This window comes from Clupea harengus, chromosome 21 (assembly GCF_900700415.2).
Source record: "Clupea harengus chromosome 21, Ch_v2.0.2, whole genome shotgun sequence".
In the NCBI taxonomy this organism is placed as follows: Eukaryota; Metazoa; Chordata; class Actinopteri; order Clupeiformes; family Clupeidae; genus Clupea; species Clupea harengus.
In genome coordinates this window covers 24279284-24294743 of record NC_045172.1, presented here as the reverse complement: position 1 = coordinate 24294743, position 15460 = coordinate 24279284, and the positions used below count along the sequence as shown (strand labels likewise).

General features: G+C 45.5%; 1 protein-coding gene across 1 annotated transcript in view; it reads left to right on the top strand.

Annotated features, from left to right (window-relative positions):
- Positions 1–6444: 6444 nt before the first annotated feature.
- Positions 6445–15460, top strand: part of pibf1 (progesterone immunomodulatory binding factor 1) — a 47479-nt gene continuing 38463 nt past the window's right edge. Inside the window, exons 1-7 of the mRNA XM_031558226.2 lie at positions 6445–7209; positions 7299–7399; positions 7871–8069; positions 8478–8597; positions 8864–8997; positions 10473–10581; positions 11630–11811. Coding sequence (XP_031414086.1) covers positions 6961–7209; positions 7299–7399; positions 7871–8069; positions 8478–8597; positions 8864–8997; positions 10473–10581; positions 11630–11811 — 1094 coding nt within the window. The 5' untranslated portion in view covers positions 6445–6960. The remainder of the gene's footprint in view (positions 7210–7298; positions 7400–7870; positions 8070–8477; positions 8598–8863; positions 8998–10472; positions 10582–11629; positions 11812–15460) is intronic.

Genomic DNA, 15460 nt, shown 5'->3' with positions numbered 1-15460 from the left:
TCAAATGTATATGTGTTATTCTTTGTCATTGCTCTTCAGCTTTCAGCCTGGGGAACATAAATGAGAGTTATATATATATAGTTATAAACAGAGTATTTTGATGGTGTATCTGGGTTAGGGTGTTAAGATAAGATAAGATAAGATAAACTTTTATTAATCCCGTCAGGGAAATTCAGGTGTCATAGCAGCAAGATTTATGAAGTGTATAGGACAGGAATGGGAATCAAACATACACATACAAAAAATGAAAATAAAAACAGTCCAGCTTCCTCCGCGTTCTCTCCTCGCCAACTTCCTCCAGACCATCCAGTTAGGAGTTGGGGGACTGCTTCTCCCCCGCTCCGCCGGTAGTCCACCAAGAAACTCCTTGGTCTTTCCGACGCTGAGCTGGAGGCGACCGGTGACACACCGCCCCACAAAACACACCCATCAGAGCTCTGCACGCCGCCTCGCTGTCGTCCCCGATGCAGCCGACGATGGAGAACGATGGAGTTCCCTGGGCGGCGCCAGTGCTGCTCACCAGCACATTCGACTGGCCGGTCCACAGTCCCAGGCAAGGCAGTCCGCGATCCAGACCACCAGGCCATGGTCCACCCGCAGGAGAGCTGCCAAGACAGGCCCATTGGTTGATGGTGTTACTGGGTTAGGGGGTTGATGGTGTTACTGGGTTAGGGGGTTGATGGTGTATCTAGGTTAGGGTGTTGATGGTGTATCTAGGTTAGGGTGTTGATCGTGTATCTAGGTTAGGGTGTTGATGGTGTATCTAGTTTAGGGGGTTGATGGTGTATCTAGGTTATAGGGTGTTGATGGTGTATCTAGGTTATAGGGTGTTGATAGTGTATCTAGGTTAGGGTGTTGATGGTGTATCTGGGTTAGGGTGTTGATGGTGTATCTGGGTTAGGGTGTTGATGGTGTATCTGCGTTAGGGTGTTGATGGTGTATCTAGGTTAGGGTGTTGATGGTGTATCTAGGTTAGGGTGTTGATGGTGTATCTAGGTTAGGGTGTTGATGGTGTATCTAGTTTATGGTGTTGATGGTGTATCTGCGTTAGGGTGTATCTGGGTTAGGGTGTTGATGGTGTATCTAGTTTAGGGTGTTGATGGTGTATCTAGGTTAGGGTGTTAATGGTGTATCTAGGTTAGGGTGTTGATGGTGTATCTAGGTTAAAGGGGGGTTGATAGTGTATCTAGGTTAGGGTGTTGATGGTGTATCTGGGTTAGGGTGTTGATGGTGTATCTAGGTTAGGGTGTTGATGGTGTATCTGGGTTAGGGTGTTGATGGTGTATCTGGGTTAGGGTGTTGATGGTGTATCTAGGTTAGGGTGTTGATGGTGTATCTAGTTTATGGTGTTGATGGTGTATCTGCGTTAGGGTGTATCTGGGTTAGGGTGTTGATGGTGTATCTAGTTTAGGGTGTTGTTGGTGTATCTAGGTTATAGGGTGTTGATGGTGTATCTAGGTTAGGGGGTTGATGGTGTATCTGGGTTAGGGTGTTGATGGTGTATCTAGGTTAGGGTGTTGATGGTGTATCTGCGTTAGGGTGTTGATGGTGTATCTAGTTTAGGGGGTTGATGGTGTATCTAGGTTAGGGTGTTGATGGTGTATCTAGGTTATAGGGTGTTGATGGTGTATCTGGGTTAGGGTGTTGATGGTGTATCTAGGTTATAGGGTGTTGATGGTGTATCTAGGTTAGGGTGTTGATGGTGTATCTAGTTTATGGTGTTGATGGTGTATCTGCGTTAGGGTGTATCTGGGTTAGGGTGTTGATGGTGTATCTAGTTTAGGGTGTTGATGGTGTATCTAGGTTAGGGTGTTAATGGTGTATCTAGGTTAGGGGGTTGATGGTGTATCTGGGTTAGGGTGTTGATGGTGTATCTGGGTTAGGGTGTTGATGGTGTATCTAGGTTAGGGTGTTGATGGTGTATCTAGGTTAGGGTGTTGATGGTGTATCTAGGTTAGGGTGTTGATGGTGTATCTGCGTTAGGGTGTTGATGGTGTATCTAGGTTATAGGGTGTTGATGGTGTATCTAGGTTAGGGTGTTGATCGTGTATCTAGGTTAGGGTGTTGTTGGTGTATCTAGGTTATAGGGTGTTGATGGTGTATCTAGGTTAGGGTGTTGATGGTGTATCTAGGTTATAGGGTGTTGATGGTGTATCTAGGTTAGGGGGTTGATGGTGTATCTGGGTTAGGGTGTTGATGGTGTATCTAGGTTAGGGTGTTGATGGTGTATCTAGGTTAGGGTGTTGATGGTGTATCTAGGTTAGGGTGTTGATGGTGTATCTAGGTTAGGGTGTTGATGGTGTATCTAGGTTAGGGTGTTGATGGTGTATCTGCGTTAGGGTGTTGATGGTGTATCTGCGTTAGGGTGTTGATGGTGTATCTAGGTTAGGGTGTTGATGGTGTATCTAGGTTAGGGGGTTGATGGTGTATCTAGTTTATGGTGTTGATGGTGAATCTGCGTTAGGGTGTATCTGGGTTAGGGTGTTGATGGTGTATCTAGTTTAGGGTGTTGATGGTGTATCTAGGTTAGGGTGTTAATGGTGTATCTAGGTTAGGGTGTTGATGGTGTATCTAGGTTATAGGGTGTTGATAGTGTATCTAGGTTAGGGTGTTGATGGTGTATCTGGGTTAGGGTGTTGATGGTGTATCTAGGTTAGGGTGTTGATGGTGTATCTAGGTTAGGGTGTTGATGGTGTATCTAGGTTAGGGTGTTGATGGTGTATCTGCGTTAGGGTGTTGATGGTGTATCTAGTTTAGGGGGTTGATGGTGTATCTAGGTTAGGGTGTTGATGGTGTATCTGCGTTAGGGTGTTGATGGTGTATCTAGGTTAGGGTGTTGATGGTGTATCTAGGTTAGGGGGTTGATGGTGTATCTGGGCTAGGGGATTGATGGTGCATTTCAATCAATCAATCAATTCAATTTTATATAGCGCTTCTCTATATACCCGAAGTCGCTTTACAGAGTCCAGAGTCCAGTAGTCATACACACACAGTCATACCGGTGGTGGTAAGCTACCTCAGAAGCCACAGCTGCCCTGGGGCAGACTGACAGAAGCGTGGCTGCCAATCAGCGCCAACGGCCCCTCCAAACAGTGTTCAGAGTTGTATACATTGCATTAGCACAATACGAAGGGAAAAATATAAATAAAGTCTTCAAGAATGCAGACCTATAATTCAAGCAGTTTAAATAATTCGTTTTAGTTCTTAAAATAACAAACTCTTCTGTCTAAGAGCTGTTGGAAATTGATTTTAAGAACATGACAAACATTGGCTCAGGTGCTTGCACTGCCGCCTCACAGCAAGAAGGTCATGGGTTCGATCCCCGCATGGGGCGCTGTTGGCTCTGGGGGGAAGGTCCTCCCCAGACCTTCAGTGCTCAGGTGGGCTATCTCCCGGGCCTTTCTGTCTGGAGTTTGCATGTTCTCCCCGTGTTCACAAGGGGTTTCCTCCACTAAAAACCCCCACAAAAAATCATGCAAAAAGTACAGAACACTCCTGTCCGTCCCTGACCGAGACGGACGGTTCACTTGGTCCCCAGGCGCTGAGAAGCTACCCACTGCTCCTGGGGGTTCCTGGAGGAAGGACGTCCCGGGATGGGAAAAAAGCAGAAGACGAATTCACGCCGACCTAAGGCCTGCGTGTGTGTGTGTGTGTGTGTCCTGTGTCGCCTCCATATATAACACGTGTGTGTTGCAGTGAGTCGTTTGTGCAATAAAAAACTGACAGCAGTCAGCCTTGTTTGTTTGTTGTTTGTTGTTTCCCCAAATTAGTCCAGTAATAATTTTTTTTTTAGTTATACACAGGAAAATATTAAATTCCTCATGCTTTTGATTAGAGATTTCCCATAGCAGCCAAACCTCTCGCTGACATATGTGAGTAGTCATACCCAACAACCTAGCCTAAGTATTATAACAACATGGTGCACTACAAACCATCATACCGAAACTTAACAAAACTAACAACAACAAAGATGCCTTCATGAGCATTTCTCTTGGGTTGTGAAGTGGTCGCTTTCCTTCATCAGTATTTCATTGAATCAGGCCCTTGTCACCTCCCCCCCCCCTTCACACTCATGTTGGGTGAGGATGTCAGTAGCAGGGACAACAACAGATACACCTCGAAAAGATTTCATACGCAATATCTAAAAATCAGACAACCATTACATTTACATTTACATTTAGTCATTTAGCAGACGCTTTTATCCAAAGCGACTTACATATATGCGACTTACAATGTATACACATTTTACATTTTACACTGATGGCACACTGCACATCAGGAGCAATTAGGGGTTCAGTGTCTTGCTCAAGGACACTTCGACAGGGAATCGAACTAGCAACCTTCTGATTACTAACCGACTTATTTACCACTGTACCACTGTCGACAACCACCCACACAATATTACATCAGCCAGTAATATGCAACCCCGCGGTTTGCCCCATTTGCCAGTCCTGTTTGTACGTGCCTGGAGTCCACTCTTCTGCCCCTCTCACACTGTCATTAACATTCAAAGAGTTAACGTCAACTTATTTATTCTCAAACACACACGCCAATGATTTTAGAACCTGATCATGTAGCAACGCTGGGTCAAGCTAGTTTTACACCCAGACAGAATATGTTTTGATGAGCCAACACCCGTACACAACTTGCAGCCTCCATCTTCACCCACCCACTGACTGAGGTTCTGTGGAGTTGGAATCATAAGTGGCTCCAACAATGACTTTAATGCAATTGAATGCGTTAGCTTCCATAGCCCACCACTCTCCCCAGCTGATCTTCTTCTTTTCAACACCACACCAGTTCATCCATTGCCCTGGCTTTCCCTGAGAAGCTGCTGCTGCTGCTGGTCTAGTTTCCTTTTCTTGCTCACGAACAAAGCTGGCTACCATCTGCCCCCTCTCCGGCGATGTAACCTTACCCCATGCTTTACCGCTGTCACCCAGCCCAAACCCTGCTCTTCCACCCGGTCCCTGTCCAATGATATCCCTATGCTGTAATACACCTTGGGGGGGGGGTTGAACAACTTCTGGTGGATTCCACATCTTCCCTGGCTTCACCATTGGAGCAGCGTTCTTAACTGCTGGACCTTTAGACTGTGACAGAGTCATCTCCAGGCTGGTCTTAGCACATTTGAACTCCCTCACCAAGCTGGTCATTGGTAACTCCCAAATTCCTTTTCCATACAATGCTACAGTGATAAGACAGCGTGGCGCCCCAAGCCATATCCTAAAGCTGCCTTATTCATGACTCTCTCATATTTCTCCACACCTGAAATAGCAACTGCAGTCAAAGGCCACCTTATGCCTGGCAAAAGCCCAAACTGCAATAAAAGCTATTTTACTTGTCTCATACCCCTAGAGGTATCCTGTTAGACACTAAGGCATCATCTAAAACAGTGGTTCTTAACCTTATTGGAGGTACTGAACCCTGCAAGCTTCATCAGTGCATTCACCGAACCCTTCGTAATTGGAAAAATAGAATATGATTTCTTCAAAACATAGGTATATATAAAAACGACCCAACATTGCTAGTGTGAACCGGGCTATACTGTGTGTGTCTTGACCCCTGCCGAACCCCTGAGAGTGACTCAACGAACCCCTGGGGTTCGATCAAACCCAGGTTAAGAACCACTGATCTAAGGGGAAATCCTGAACTCTCAGGAATTCAAAATGGCTGCCTTTTGCCCCTTTAGTGACAATAAGTCTTTGATATTTGCATTTTCTGAAGGAAATATTTTAAATAAATAAAAACATTTAATATTAAAAAAATATTATAAAGTTTAATGAATGTAATGCATGTGGGTGTGTCAATGAAGACACGCAGACACAAAGATAGATAGACTGAAAGATAAAGAGACAGAAAAGGAAAGAGTGAGACAGTTATGGAGTGCAAACAGAAAGAAATACAGATAGACACAGGGATGGTGATAGATATAAAGATAGGGAGGAGAAAGGAGAAAGAAGTAAAGAATTGAGGGTGGCTAGATAGAGAGAAAGAGATGAAGAGAAAGATGAAGATAGATAAATAAAGTGGGCGGGAGATAAAGAGAGAAAGACAGGAAGGGAGAGAGAGAGAGAGAGAATGAGTGAAAGAGGGGATATACAGAAATACAAATGAGTTAAGGGAGATGAAGAGAGAGAAGGGGAATTTTATAAAAAATATTTAGAAAGAGAGAGAGAGACAAAATTAAAGAGATTTTCAAACTTCCCCCTTATTCGATTCCTTAGGATTTGTTACTGTCATTCAAACATATCGAGGACACGAAATCCGTGGAGTTTGTTTTAGTTGCAATTTGTGTGGGGTTGATCCACACTTTGTGGTAAAATATTTTAGGTAACATTCTGATGTCGCTTGCTCATATAATATTCATTTTGTGCGATAGGTGGCGCCATATCATAAAAGCACTGCTCACAGGAATCAAAGTTACTCTTCAGACACTTGTTGATCATTCTGTAGTTTGTTGTTGTCATCAGCTGGCGGCGGTTTTCAAGCGGTTGAAGCGGGACTCTTAAATCAAATATCGCGTTGCTAGTTTTTTTGACCACCTAACTGCAGGTCAACCAGGCTATCTTTGTTCAAGGAAAAAACCGCATTTTGCATTCAAATTGGCAATATCATGAGTGTATGGTATGTGTCAATTCGATAAGTTAGCCAAGTTGGAGTTTCAAGCAAATCAAATCAGATAGCCATAACTAGATAGGTCGCTAATGTTTGGTAACCATAGCAAGCTAAGGAGATGTGTGCCTTTTAAGTTTTAGCAATAAGCCTTAAACCTGGACGTCCTTGATCTGGGTTTAGTAGAGGAGACTGACTGATAGCTCAGTTCGCTAATCTTTACTCATGTAGTCACTGTACAGCTATCGAAGGACGTTAGGGTGAGAGATAGCAACTCCGGTAGCAACAGCTAGCAAGCTAAGTTTACATTTCCATCTTGAATTGATACACGTTCATTTAATAAAAATGCCACCCAAAAAACCCAGGGACCCGTCAGTGAATATTTCTAGCTCGATAGAGTCTGAAGATTTTAGTTTGGAGACAACAGTACCCACGGAGGACATTTCCTCATCTGACGAGAAGGACAAATCGAAGAAAATCACCAAACAAATCATTGAGCGAAAAGAGCTGCTTCACAACCTCCAGCTTCTGAAAATAGAGCTGTCACAGAAAAACCTCATTATCGATAACCTTAAAGTCGACCACTTGACTACGGTGAGACGAGTGTACCGCATAAAAGAACAACTAAAGGTATCTTAGGCTATATATTCATAGTCATTATTTGTTCCATCTTTTGTCATCAGACGGAGGAATTGGAGGAGAGACTGAATGACGCTTTACACCAGAAACAACTGCTGTCCCTTCGGCTGGACAGCCAGCTCAAAATGCAACAGGATGACAACAGGTCTGACATGATTCTTAACTCCTCAATTTTATCTTTGGCTTTAACAGTACCGTTAAAATTTATGAAAATTAGTAGTGATACATTTGGAGTTCACAGAGGAAAATGATTCAGCTATGCTCAACTTCTAAATTCTAAAAACTAAATTCTTGTAGATGAAGGGTCCTCATACAGTTTATAAGTAGTAACTTTTGCAATGTTATTTGTGGTCCTGTTGCACACAATCACCCTTCTTAGCTCATAAAATGTGGACCTTTTTGGTTGTGTGTATTTATTTCAATTTGATATATGCACGTTGTGGTGAATTAAATCATTTCAGTGTTTTTACCTAGTTTTATCTTGCTTGCTGCAAATTTAAGACCCGTTTAAGTTGTCTATCGTGAGTACTTTTCACTGTGGATGGGGTGAAGTTGACCAGTTCAGTTCCGTGGTCCTGACTGGAGTGTTTATGGCACCCCCTGCTGGGTGTTGCAGGAAGCACCAGGCTCTGCGGAAGCAGGAGATAGACGGCATCCTTCTGCGGCAGAAGCAGCTGGAGGAGACCAACCGGCAGCTGGGGGAGAAGGCCGGGGACGTGCGGCGCAGCCTGCGCGACCTGGAGCTCAGCGAGGAACGCTACCTGGAGCTCAGGGAGTTGCCCGAGGACAGGCTCTCCATCTCGGAGTATGTGGCGGTAAGCAGCAGCAGCAGAAGCGCACACAGCCAGACTAGCCGGGGGCACATTAGGACTCCTATCCACGTCAGGCGAAGGGCAGATCCACGTCAGACTAAGGGCAGATTAAGGGGAGATCCACGTCAGACTAATGCCAGATCCACGTCAGACTAAGGGCAGATCCACGTCAGACTAAAGCCAGATCCACGTCAGACAAAGGGCAGATCCACGTCAGACAAGGGCCAGATTTGTGCCAAAGCCAGCTGCTGTTATGGTTAAGATGTGCAAGGCAGGGATGGGGCAAGAGGCATGTTAGAAAGCGCTCAGGCATGCTGTCAGATAATTCAGGGGTGAAGTTAAAGTGCCAAACGGAGAGGCCAGTGCAGAAGTGTCTGTGTTGCTCACCTGCTGCGTCTTTCCCTGGTGCAGGTGCGCTTCTATGAGGTCGTGACCCCTCTGAGAACACTAGTGACGGAGCTGCAGGGGAGGAAGAATGGCCTGTCTGACGACCTTGAGAGCCACAGAGGTCAGCTGAAGTCTCTGATGGAGGTATGGAGCACGTTCATCACCAGTCAGTCACAACTACAGTACCAGTCAAAAGTTTGGACACACCTTACATTTTTTTGAGAAGTGTTTTTCTTTACTTTTATTATTTTCTACATTGTAGATTTATACTGAATACATTTAAACTACGAAAGAACACACATGGAATGATATACTAAACAAAACAATGGAACACATGGAATGATATACTAAACAATACTCTCTCTTTCTCTTTCTCTCTCTCTCTCTCTCTCTCTCCCCCCGTCCTGTAGAGTTATGAGGAGGAGAGAAGGCTGCGTTCAGAGCTGGAGATCCGTAGTCAGCGCCTGACCTTGGAAGTGGCTGACACCAAGCAGCTCATCCAGGAGGGCGACTACAAGCGGGAGAACTATGACCGCGTCAGACGGTGAGAGCCCTCACCTGCCCTCCTGTGGTCAAACAGGGCACTGCCTCACATGGGGTACACAGGGGCGATTGGAAGTGTTCCTGTCTGCTTTTTATTTCTTTGGGGCTCCAGCAGCTCCAAGCATATGGATTGAATCCCTAGTGAGTGATTAAATCAGCCTCAGGACAGCCTCGTGCATCGTTTGGCTCTCTCAGTTAGATGAGATTAATAGTGTTTACTAAATTATTAGATACAAGGAGTCAATTCAATTCAATTCAATTCAACTTTATTCGCCATGTATACAGATACTAGGAATTGTTTTTGGTTTTCTCCATGCAGGCTATAGTATCACAGATAGAACAACAAGACAACACAGAACAACAATACAAGGACAGATAGTACCAGACAGTATGAGCAAAATAATAAATAAGAATGGAGGTAGTGCAACAATAATAATGTTAAATAAAGTTAAATAAAGTGCGATAAAGTTCGTGTGTGAGAGCTATTTAGGAGGGCTATTGCTTGGGGGAAAAAACTGTTGAGGTGACGTGATGTTTTGGTCATGATGGCCCTGTATCGCTGTCCAGAGGGGAGACGGTTAAAGAGACTGTTAGCAGGATGTGAGGGGTCTGCCGTGATCTTCATTACTTTCCTGAGGGATCTGGAGCTGTGAAGGTCCTTGATGGAGGGAAAGGGGCAGCCGATGATGCGCTCTGCTGCCCGTATGACTCTTTGGAGCCTGGCCTTAGAGCGGGCAGAGGCAGAGTCATACCAGACCGAGTGAGAGGATGTAAGCACACTCTCAATGATAGCCCTGTAAAACGTCGATCTCAACTGCAGTTAGAATAGACATTCCAAATATCCAATAGTGAATAGGAAGACTGTGAAATATTGCATTAGCCGGCAGTTCCCTGCAGTAGCCAGCAGGAGGCGCCATCGTGCTTCTTACGAGCCTGTCCAGGGCTGTGTCGTGCAGTCCTGTACATGGAGGGCTGTTGTGACTGGAGGTTTTTGCTCCGGTCCGGCAGTACACCTGACACACCTGTTCACAGTCATATGGATCTGGAGTGGGGAGGGGTGTGGGGGTTTATGGATCTGGAGTCGGGAGGGGTGGGGGTGTTCTCAGAGCTGCGTGCTCCTGGGCAGGTGGCTAGATTAGTGTTCAAGAGCACCCTGAGCAGGTGCCTTTTCACATTAACAGTCCCATGTATTCATAAGGCAGGCAAGTCTGTTCAAAGGCATGTACGCGTGAGGGTTTTTGCATCTCAAGCAGCAGCATATTAAATAGGAGCGACTGAAAATTGGTGCTACTGTGTAGAATGTCGACCCACACTGATCCAAGTTATGTAAAATGACAGGTGTAGGATGTTAGGTTAAGTACTGTGAGACGTTTTTCTGGCTCAGTAGTTGTAGCATTGTGTCCTGATGCTGATGGTGTTGCTATGGTAGCACTCAGTGATGTCTGTGTGTGTGTGTCCTGCTCTGTCCGTCCCCAGGGAGAGGGACACGTTTGAGACGGAAGCGAGGGAGCTGAGGAAGAGGCTGGAGATCCTGGACCTCACACACTCCGCCCAGAGCAAGGAGAGGAACGACCTACTCAAGGAGGTAAGACACACACTCCGCCCAGAGCAAGGAGAGGAACGACCTGCTCAAGGAGGTAAAGCAGAGAAGACATTGGGGCGACAGTGGTACAGGAGGTAGAGAAGGTCGTTCAGTAATCGGAAGGTTGCTAGTTCGATTCCCTGTGGAAGCGTCCTTGAGCAAGACACTGAACCCCTAATTGCTCCTGATGTGCAGTGTGCCATAAATGTAAATGTGTCCTTGTAAGTCGCTTTGGATAAAAGCGTCTGCTAAATGACTAAATGTAAACATTCACTTCCAGAAGGGCTTGGGTATAAGAAGAAGCCTGTTGTAGACAGTACTTAACCTGTCGCCCTGATTTGATATCACCTGACGGTACTTAACCTGTCGCCCTGATTCACATCAAGTTCATCCATATCATCTGACGGTACTTAACCTGATCACCTGACAGTACTTAACCTGTCGCCCTGACGTGATATCACCTGACAGTACTTAACCTGTCGCCCTGATTTGAGATCATCTGACGGTACTTAACCTGTCGCCCCGATGTGATATCATCTGAACGCAGTTTCGTTTTATTGGTTGGTGTAGCAGCAGCATTAGGCGCTGGGTATTATCTCTGTACTTCATTGAAAGAGATTCCTAGATATCCATGCAAACCAAACCAGGGCCCATGTTCACAAAGCATTTGATCTTACCGCTGACAGTACTCCTAAGACGTTCTCTCAGACTCAAGAGACTTTGTGAATTACTCTTAGTCAAGAAAATGAGGTGAAAAGTTGATTCAAAGTTAGAACTGACACGGCCGTTATTCTTAGTTTCTCCTGAATTGGTTGGGAGCTTTTAGCCTCAGGATGCTTTGTGAATACAGCCTTAGGCCTTTGTTCCGCACACACACACACACACACACACACACACACACACACACACACACACGAAGCATGCATTCCCATGGAGGTAAGATGAATGCAGAACAGAAATGACCTTCACTTAAATTAAAGAAACTGAGTGTACCTGTATTTACTGCTTCATCTTCCTAAGTGTGTGTGTGTGTGTGTGTGTGTGTGTGCAGGGGTCGTCCCAGCAGCAGGCCCTCACACTGCTGCAGAAGGACAAGGAGTACCTGAACAGGCAGAACATGGAGCTGAACGTGCGCTGTGCCCACGCCGAGGACCGCCTGGAGCGCCTGCACTCGCAGCTGGAGGATGCCAAGCGGGCACGCGAGGAGGCCTACGACAAATACCTCACCTCCAGGTCAGAGGGGCACGGACAGGGGGCAGGGGGACGGGGCAGGGGGAGGGGGAGGGGAGGGGGACGGGGGGACGGGGGGGCAGATACCTCACCTCCAGGTCAGAGGGGCACGCGGCAGGGGCAGGGGCAGGGGCAGGGGCAGGGGCGGGGTTGTTAACATCTAGAGCAGGGCAGCAAACTCATTTTAGTTAAGGGGCCACATACTGCCCACTGTGATCTCAAGTGGGCCAGACCAGTAAAATCATAGCATAATAACGACAATATTTCTCCATGTTTAAATCATTGGTGAAGGTTTTTGGATGATAAACCCTATTTTAAGGTCTTTCTACAATAAACTAGAAAAACATAAAGACCAAAAACTCAGACATCAGCCCACTGTTTATCTGCCTGGGCTCTCCTCTGCAGATTCCCTCGCTTTGTGACGCGTTTGACGTCAAACGCGTCACAAAGCGAGCAGCGAGCGCTGCTGCCTGTGGCAATGAGCGCTTCTGCCTCCGGAGCAGACATCGCATTCACGCTGTTTTTGAAGCAATTACTGGATCGATTACAAAAATGACAAAACGTCTGTTCTCATAAACCTCCATATTCTTAAGAGACATTCTGATTCACAACTCTTGAAATCTATTAAGAAAAAAACAAGTGCAATTTCACCAATACTGTGCTTCAGTTTATCATTTACATTTACAATGTGTCCGAGTCCGACATTTAAATCCTGATCACATTTGTAAGTCAATTATCTCAAGCTGTATGTCGACGGGCAGATCCACAGCCTTAACTGTAAATGGCGAGCGAAAAACTGCAATGCAAACTCGGTCTCAAGCTCACCAAAGACCTGAAACCACTGCTCAAACCCCCGCAGCAATTCCGTATGTTTGACACCCCTGATCTAGAGTTTATCTCAAACTCTGTGTGCTATGCATATTACTTCATGAGTGGAAGAGATCAGGAAGTGAAGCGTATGCATGGAGATACTACACATGTATAATGAGATATTACACATGTGTATAATGAGATATTACACATGTATATAATGAGATATTACACATCTATAATGAGATATTACACATGTGGTATAATGAGATATTACACATGTGTATAATGAGATATTACACATCTATAATGAGATATTACACATGTGTATAATGAGATATTACATGTACATATATAATGAGATATTACACATGTGTATAATGAGATATTACACATGTGTATAATGAGATATTACATGTACATATATAATGAGATATTACACATGTGTATAATGAGATATTACATGTACATATATAATGAGATATTACACATGTGTATAATGAGATATTACACATGTGTATAATGAGATATTACATGTACATATATAATGAGATATTACACATGTGTATAATGAGATATTACACATCTATAATGAGATATTACACATGTGTATAATGAGATATTACACATCTATAATGAGATATTACACATCTGTAATGAGATATTACACCTGTGTATAATGAGATATTACACATCTATAATGAGATATTACACCTGTGTATAATGAGATATTACACATCTATAATGAGATATTACACATCTATATAATGAGATATTACACATCTATATAATGAGATATTACACATGTATATAATGAGATATTACACATGTGGTATAATGAGGTGGGCGGGTCATTCCTCATCCAATCACCTGGATCCTGCCTGTTGACCAGAATGTAGTTTTTCCTCCTGTTTCCCTTAGCATAGAAATTTTCATGCAACCTACACATATACGATGAACACATGAATCCCCCCCCTCCCCAAATAGAAATGCAGTGAGGTATGCAGGAGGCTCCCTGTAGGTGAGGCGTGATGCCAGTAGGGTCTGAGCTCCCTGTGGGTGAGGCGTGATGCCAGTAGGGTCTGAGCTCCCTGTGGGTGAGGCGTGAGGCGTGATGCCAGTAGGGTCTGAGCTCCCTGTGGGTGAGGCGTGAGGCGTGATGCCAGTAGGGTCTGAGCTCCCTGTGGGTGAGGCGTGATGCCAGTAGGGTCTGAGCTCCCTGTGGGTGAGGCGTGATGCCAGTAGGGTCTGAGCTCCCTGTAGGTGAGGCGTGATGCCAGTAGGGTCTGAGCTCCCTGTGGGTGAGGCGTGATGCCAGTAGGGTCTGAGCTCCCTGTGGGTGAGGCGTGATGCCAGTAGGGTCTGAGCTCCCTGTGGGTGAGGCGTGAGGCCAGTAGGGTCTGAGCTCCCTGTGGGTGAGGCGTGAGGCGTGATGCCAGTAGGGTCTGAGGACCACTGAATGCTGCTGCTGTCACAGGTAGCTCTAGTTGGTGTCAGGTGTTCCACCTTTACCTGAAGGAGCCCTATGCCGACCCACACTTTCTTTCACTCTCACACACACACACACACACGCATACTCACACACACACACACACAAACACACACACATACACACACACACACACACAAAAACACACACACACAAACACACAAACACACACTCACACACACACACACACACACAAACACAAACACACACATACACACACACACACACACACACACGTTTTTCTATTGTGAGAGAAAAAGTCTTGCAGAAGAAACCGCATCCTTTTGAGCAGACAGGCAAAACATGAGGTTCACCGAGTTCACCGAGACCAGGTTGAGTGTTTGAGCTGAGCAGGTGTGTGAGTGGGTCTGCAGGTTTGTGAGGCCTGAGGGAGGCCTCTGCTTATCCGTCACCACTTCAGCGTTTAGCGCCGGATTACAGGAGGCCTAGCAGGCTCAGGGTCTCCCCCCTCAGGCAGTGCAGTTTATTTACAAACATCTTATTGACGTCTGGGCACCCCTGGGCCTCTGCACACGCCGCCATTTTTATTGACTTGTTTTATGCTGAGATAACACAGAACTACATTAACATCGGAAGATTTCATTTAATGTCTGTTTGATGCAGCACTTGACTTTTCACAAAAAAATTAAAAATAAATAAAACGTCCTTTGCCCAGGGCTATCCATTTAAAAAGAAAATGTTGCATCCAACTGTGTACTCTCACTGTTCTTGTGCATGGCCCCGATGAAAGCCCCAGCCAAATGACTGCAGATGGGCAGCAGATGTAGGTGTATGCATGCATGCAGCAGATGTAAGTGTATGCATGCATGCAGCAGATGTAAGTGTATGCATGCAGCAGATGTAAGTGTATGCATGCATGCAGCAGATGTAAGTGTATGCATGCATGCAGCAGATGTAAGTGTATGCATGCATGCAGCAGATGTAAGTGTATGCATGCATGCAGCAGATGTAAGTGTATGCATGCAGCAGATGTAGGTGTATGCATGCAGCAGATGTAGGTGTATGCATGCATGCAGCAGATGTAAGTGTATGCATGCATGCAGCAGATGTAAGTGTATGCATGCATGCAGCAGATGTAAGTGTATGCATGCATGCAGCAGATGTAAGTGTATGCATGCAGCAGATGTAAGTGTATGCATGCAGCAGATGTAAGTGTATGCATGCATGCAGGCCCCTGCTTTGGGGAAGCTTACCTGAGCTAGGCCCCTGCTTTCGGGAAGCTTACCTGAGCTCAGCCCCTGCTTTGGGGAAGCTTACCTGAGCTAGGCCCCTGCTTTGGGGAAGCTTACCTGAGCTCAGCCCCTGCTTTGGGGAAGCTTACCTGAGCTAGAC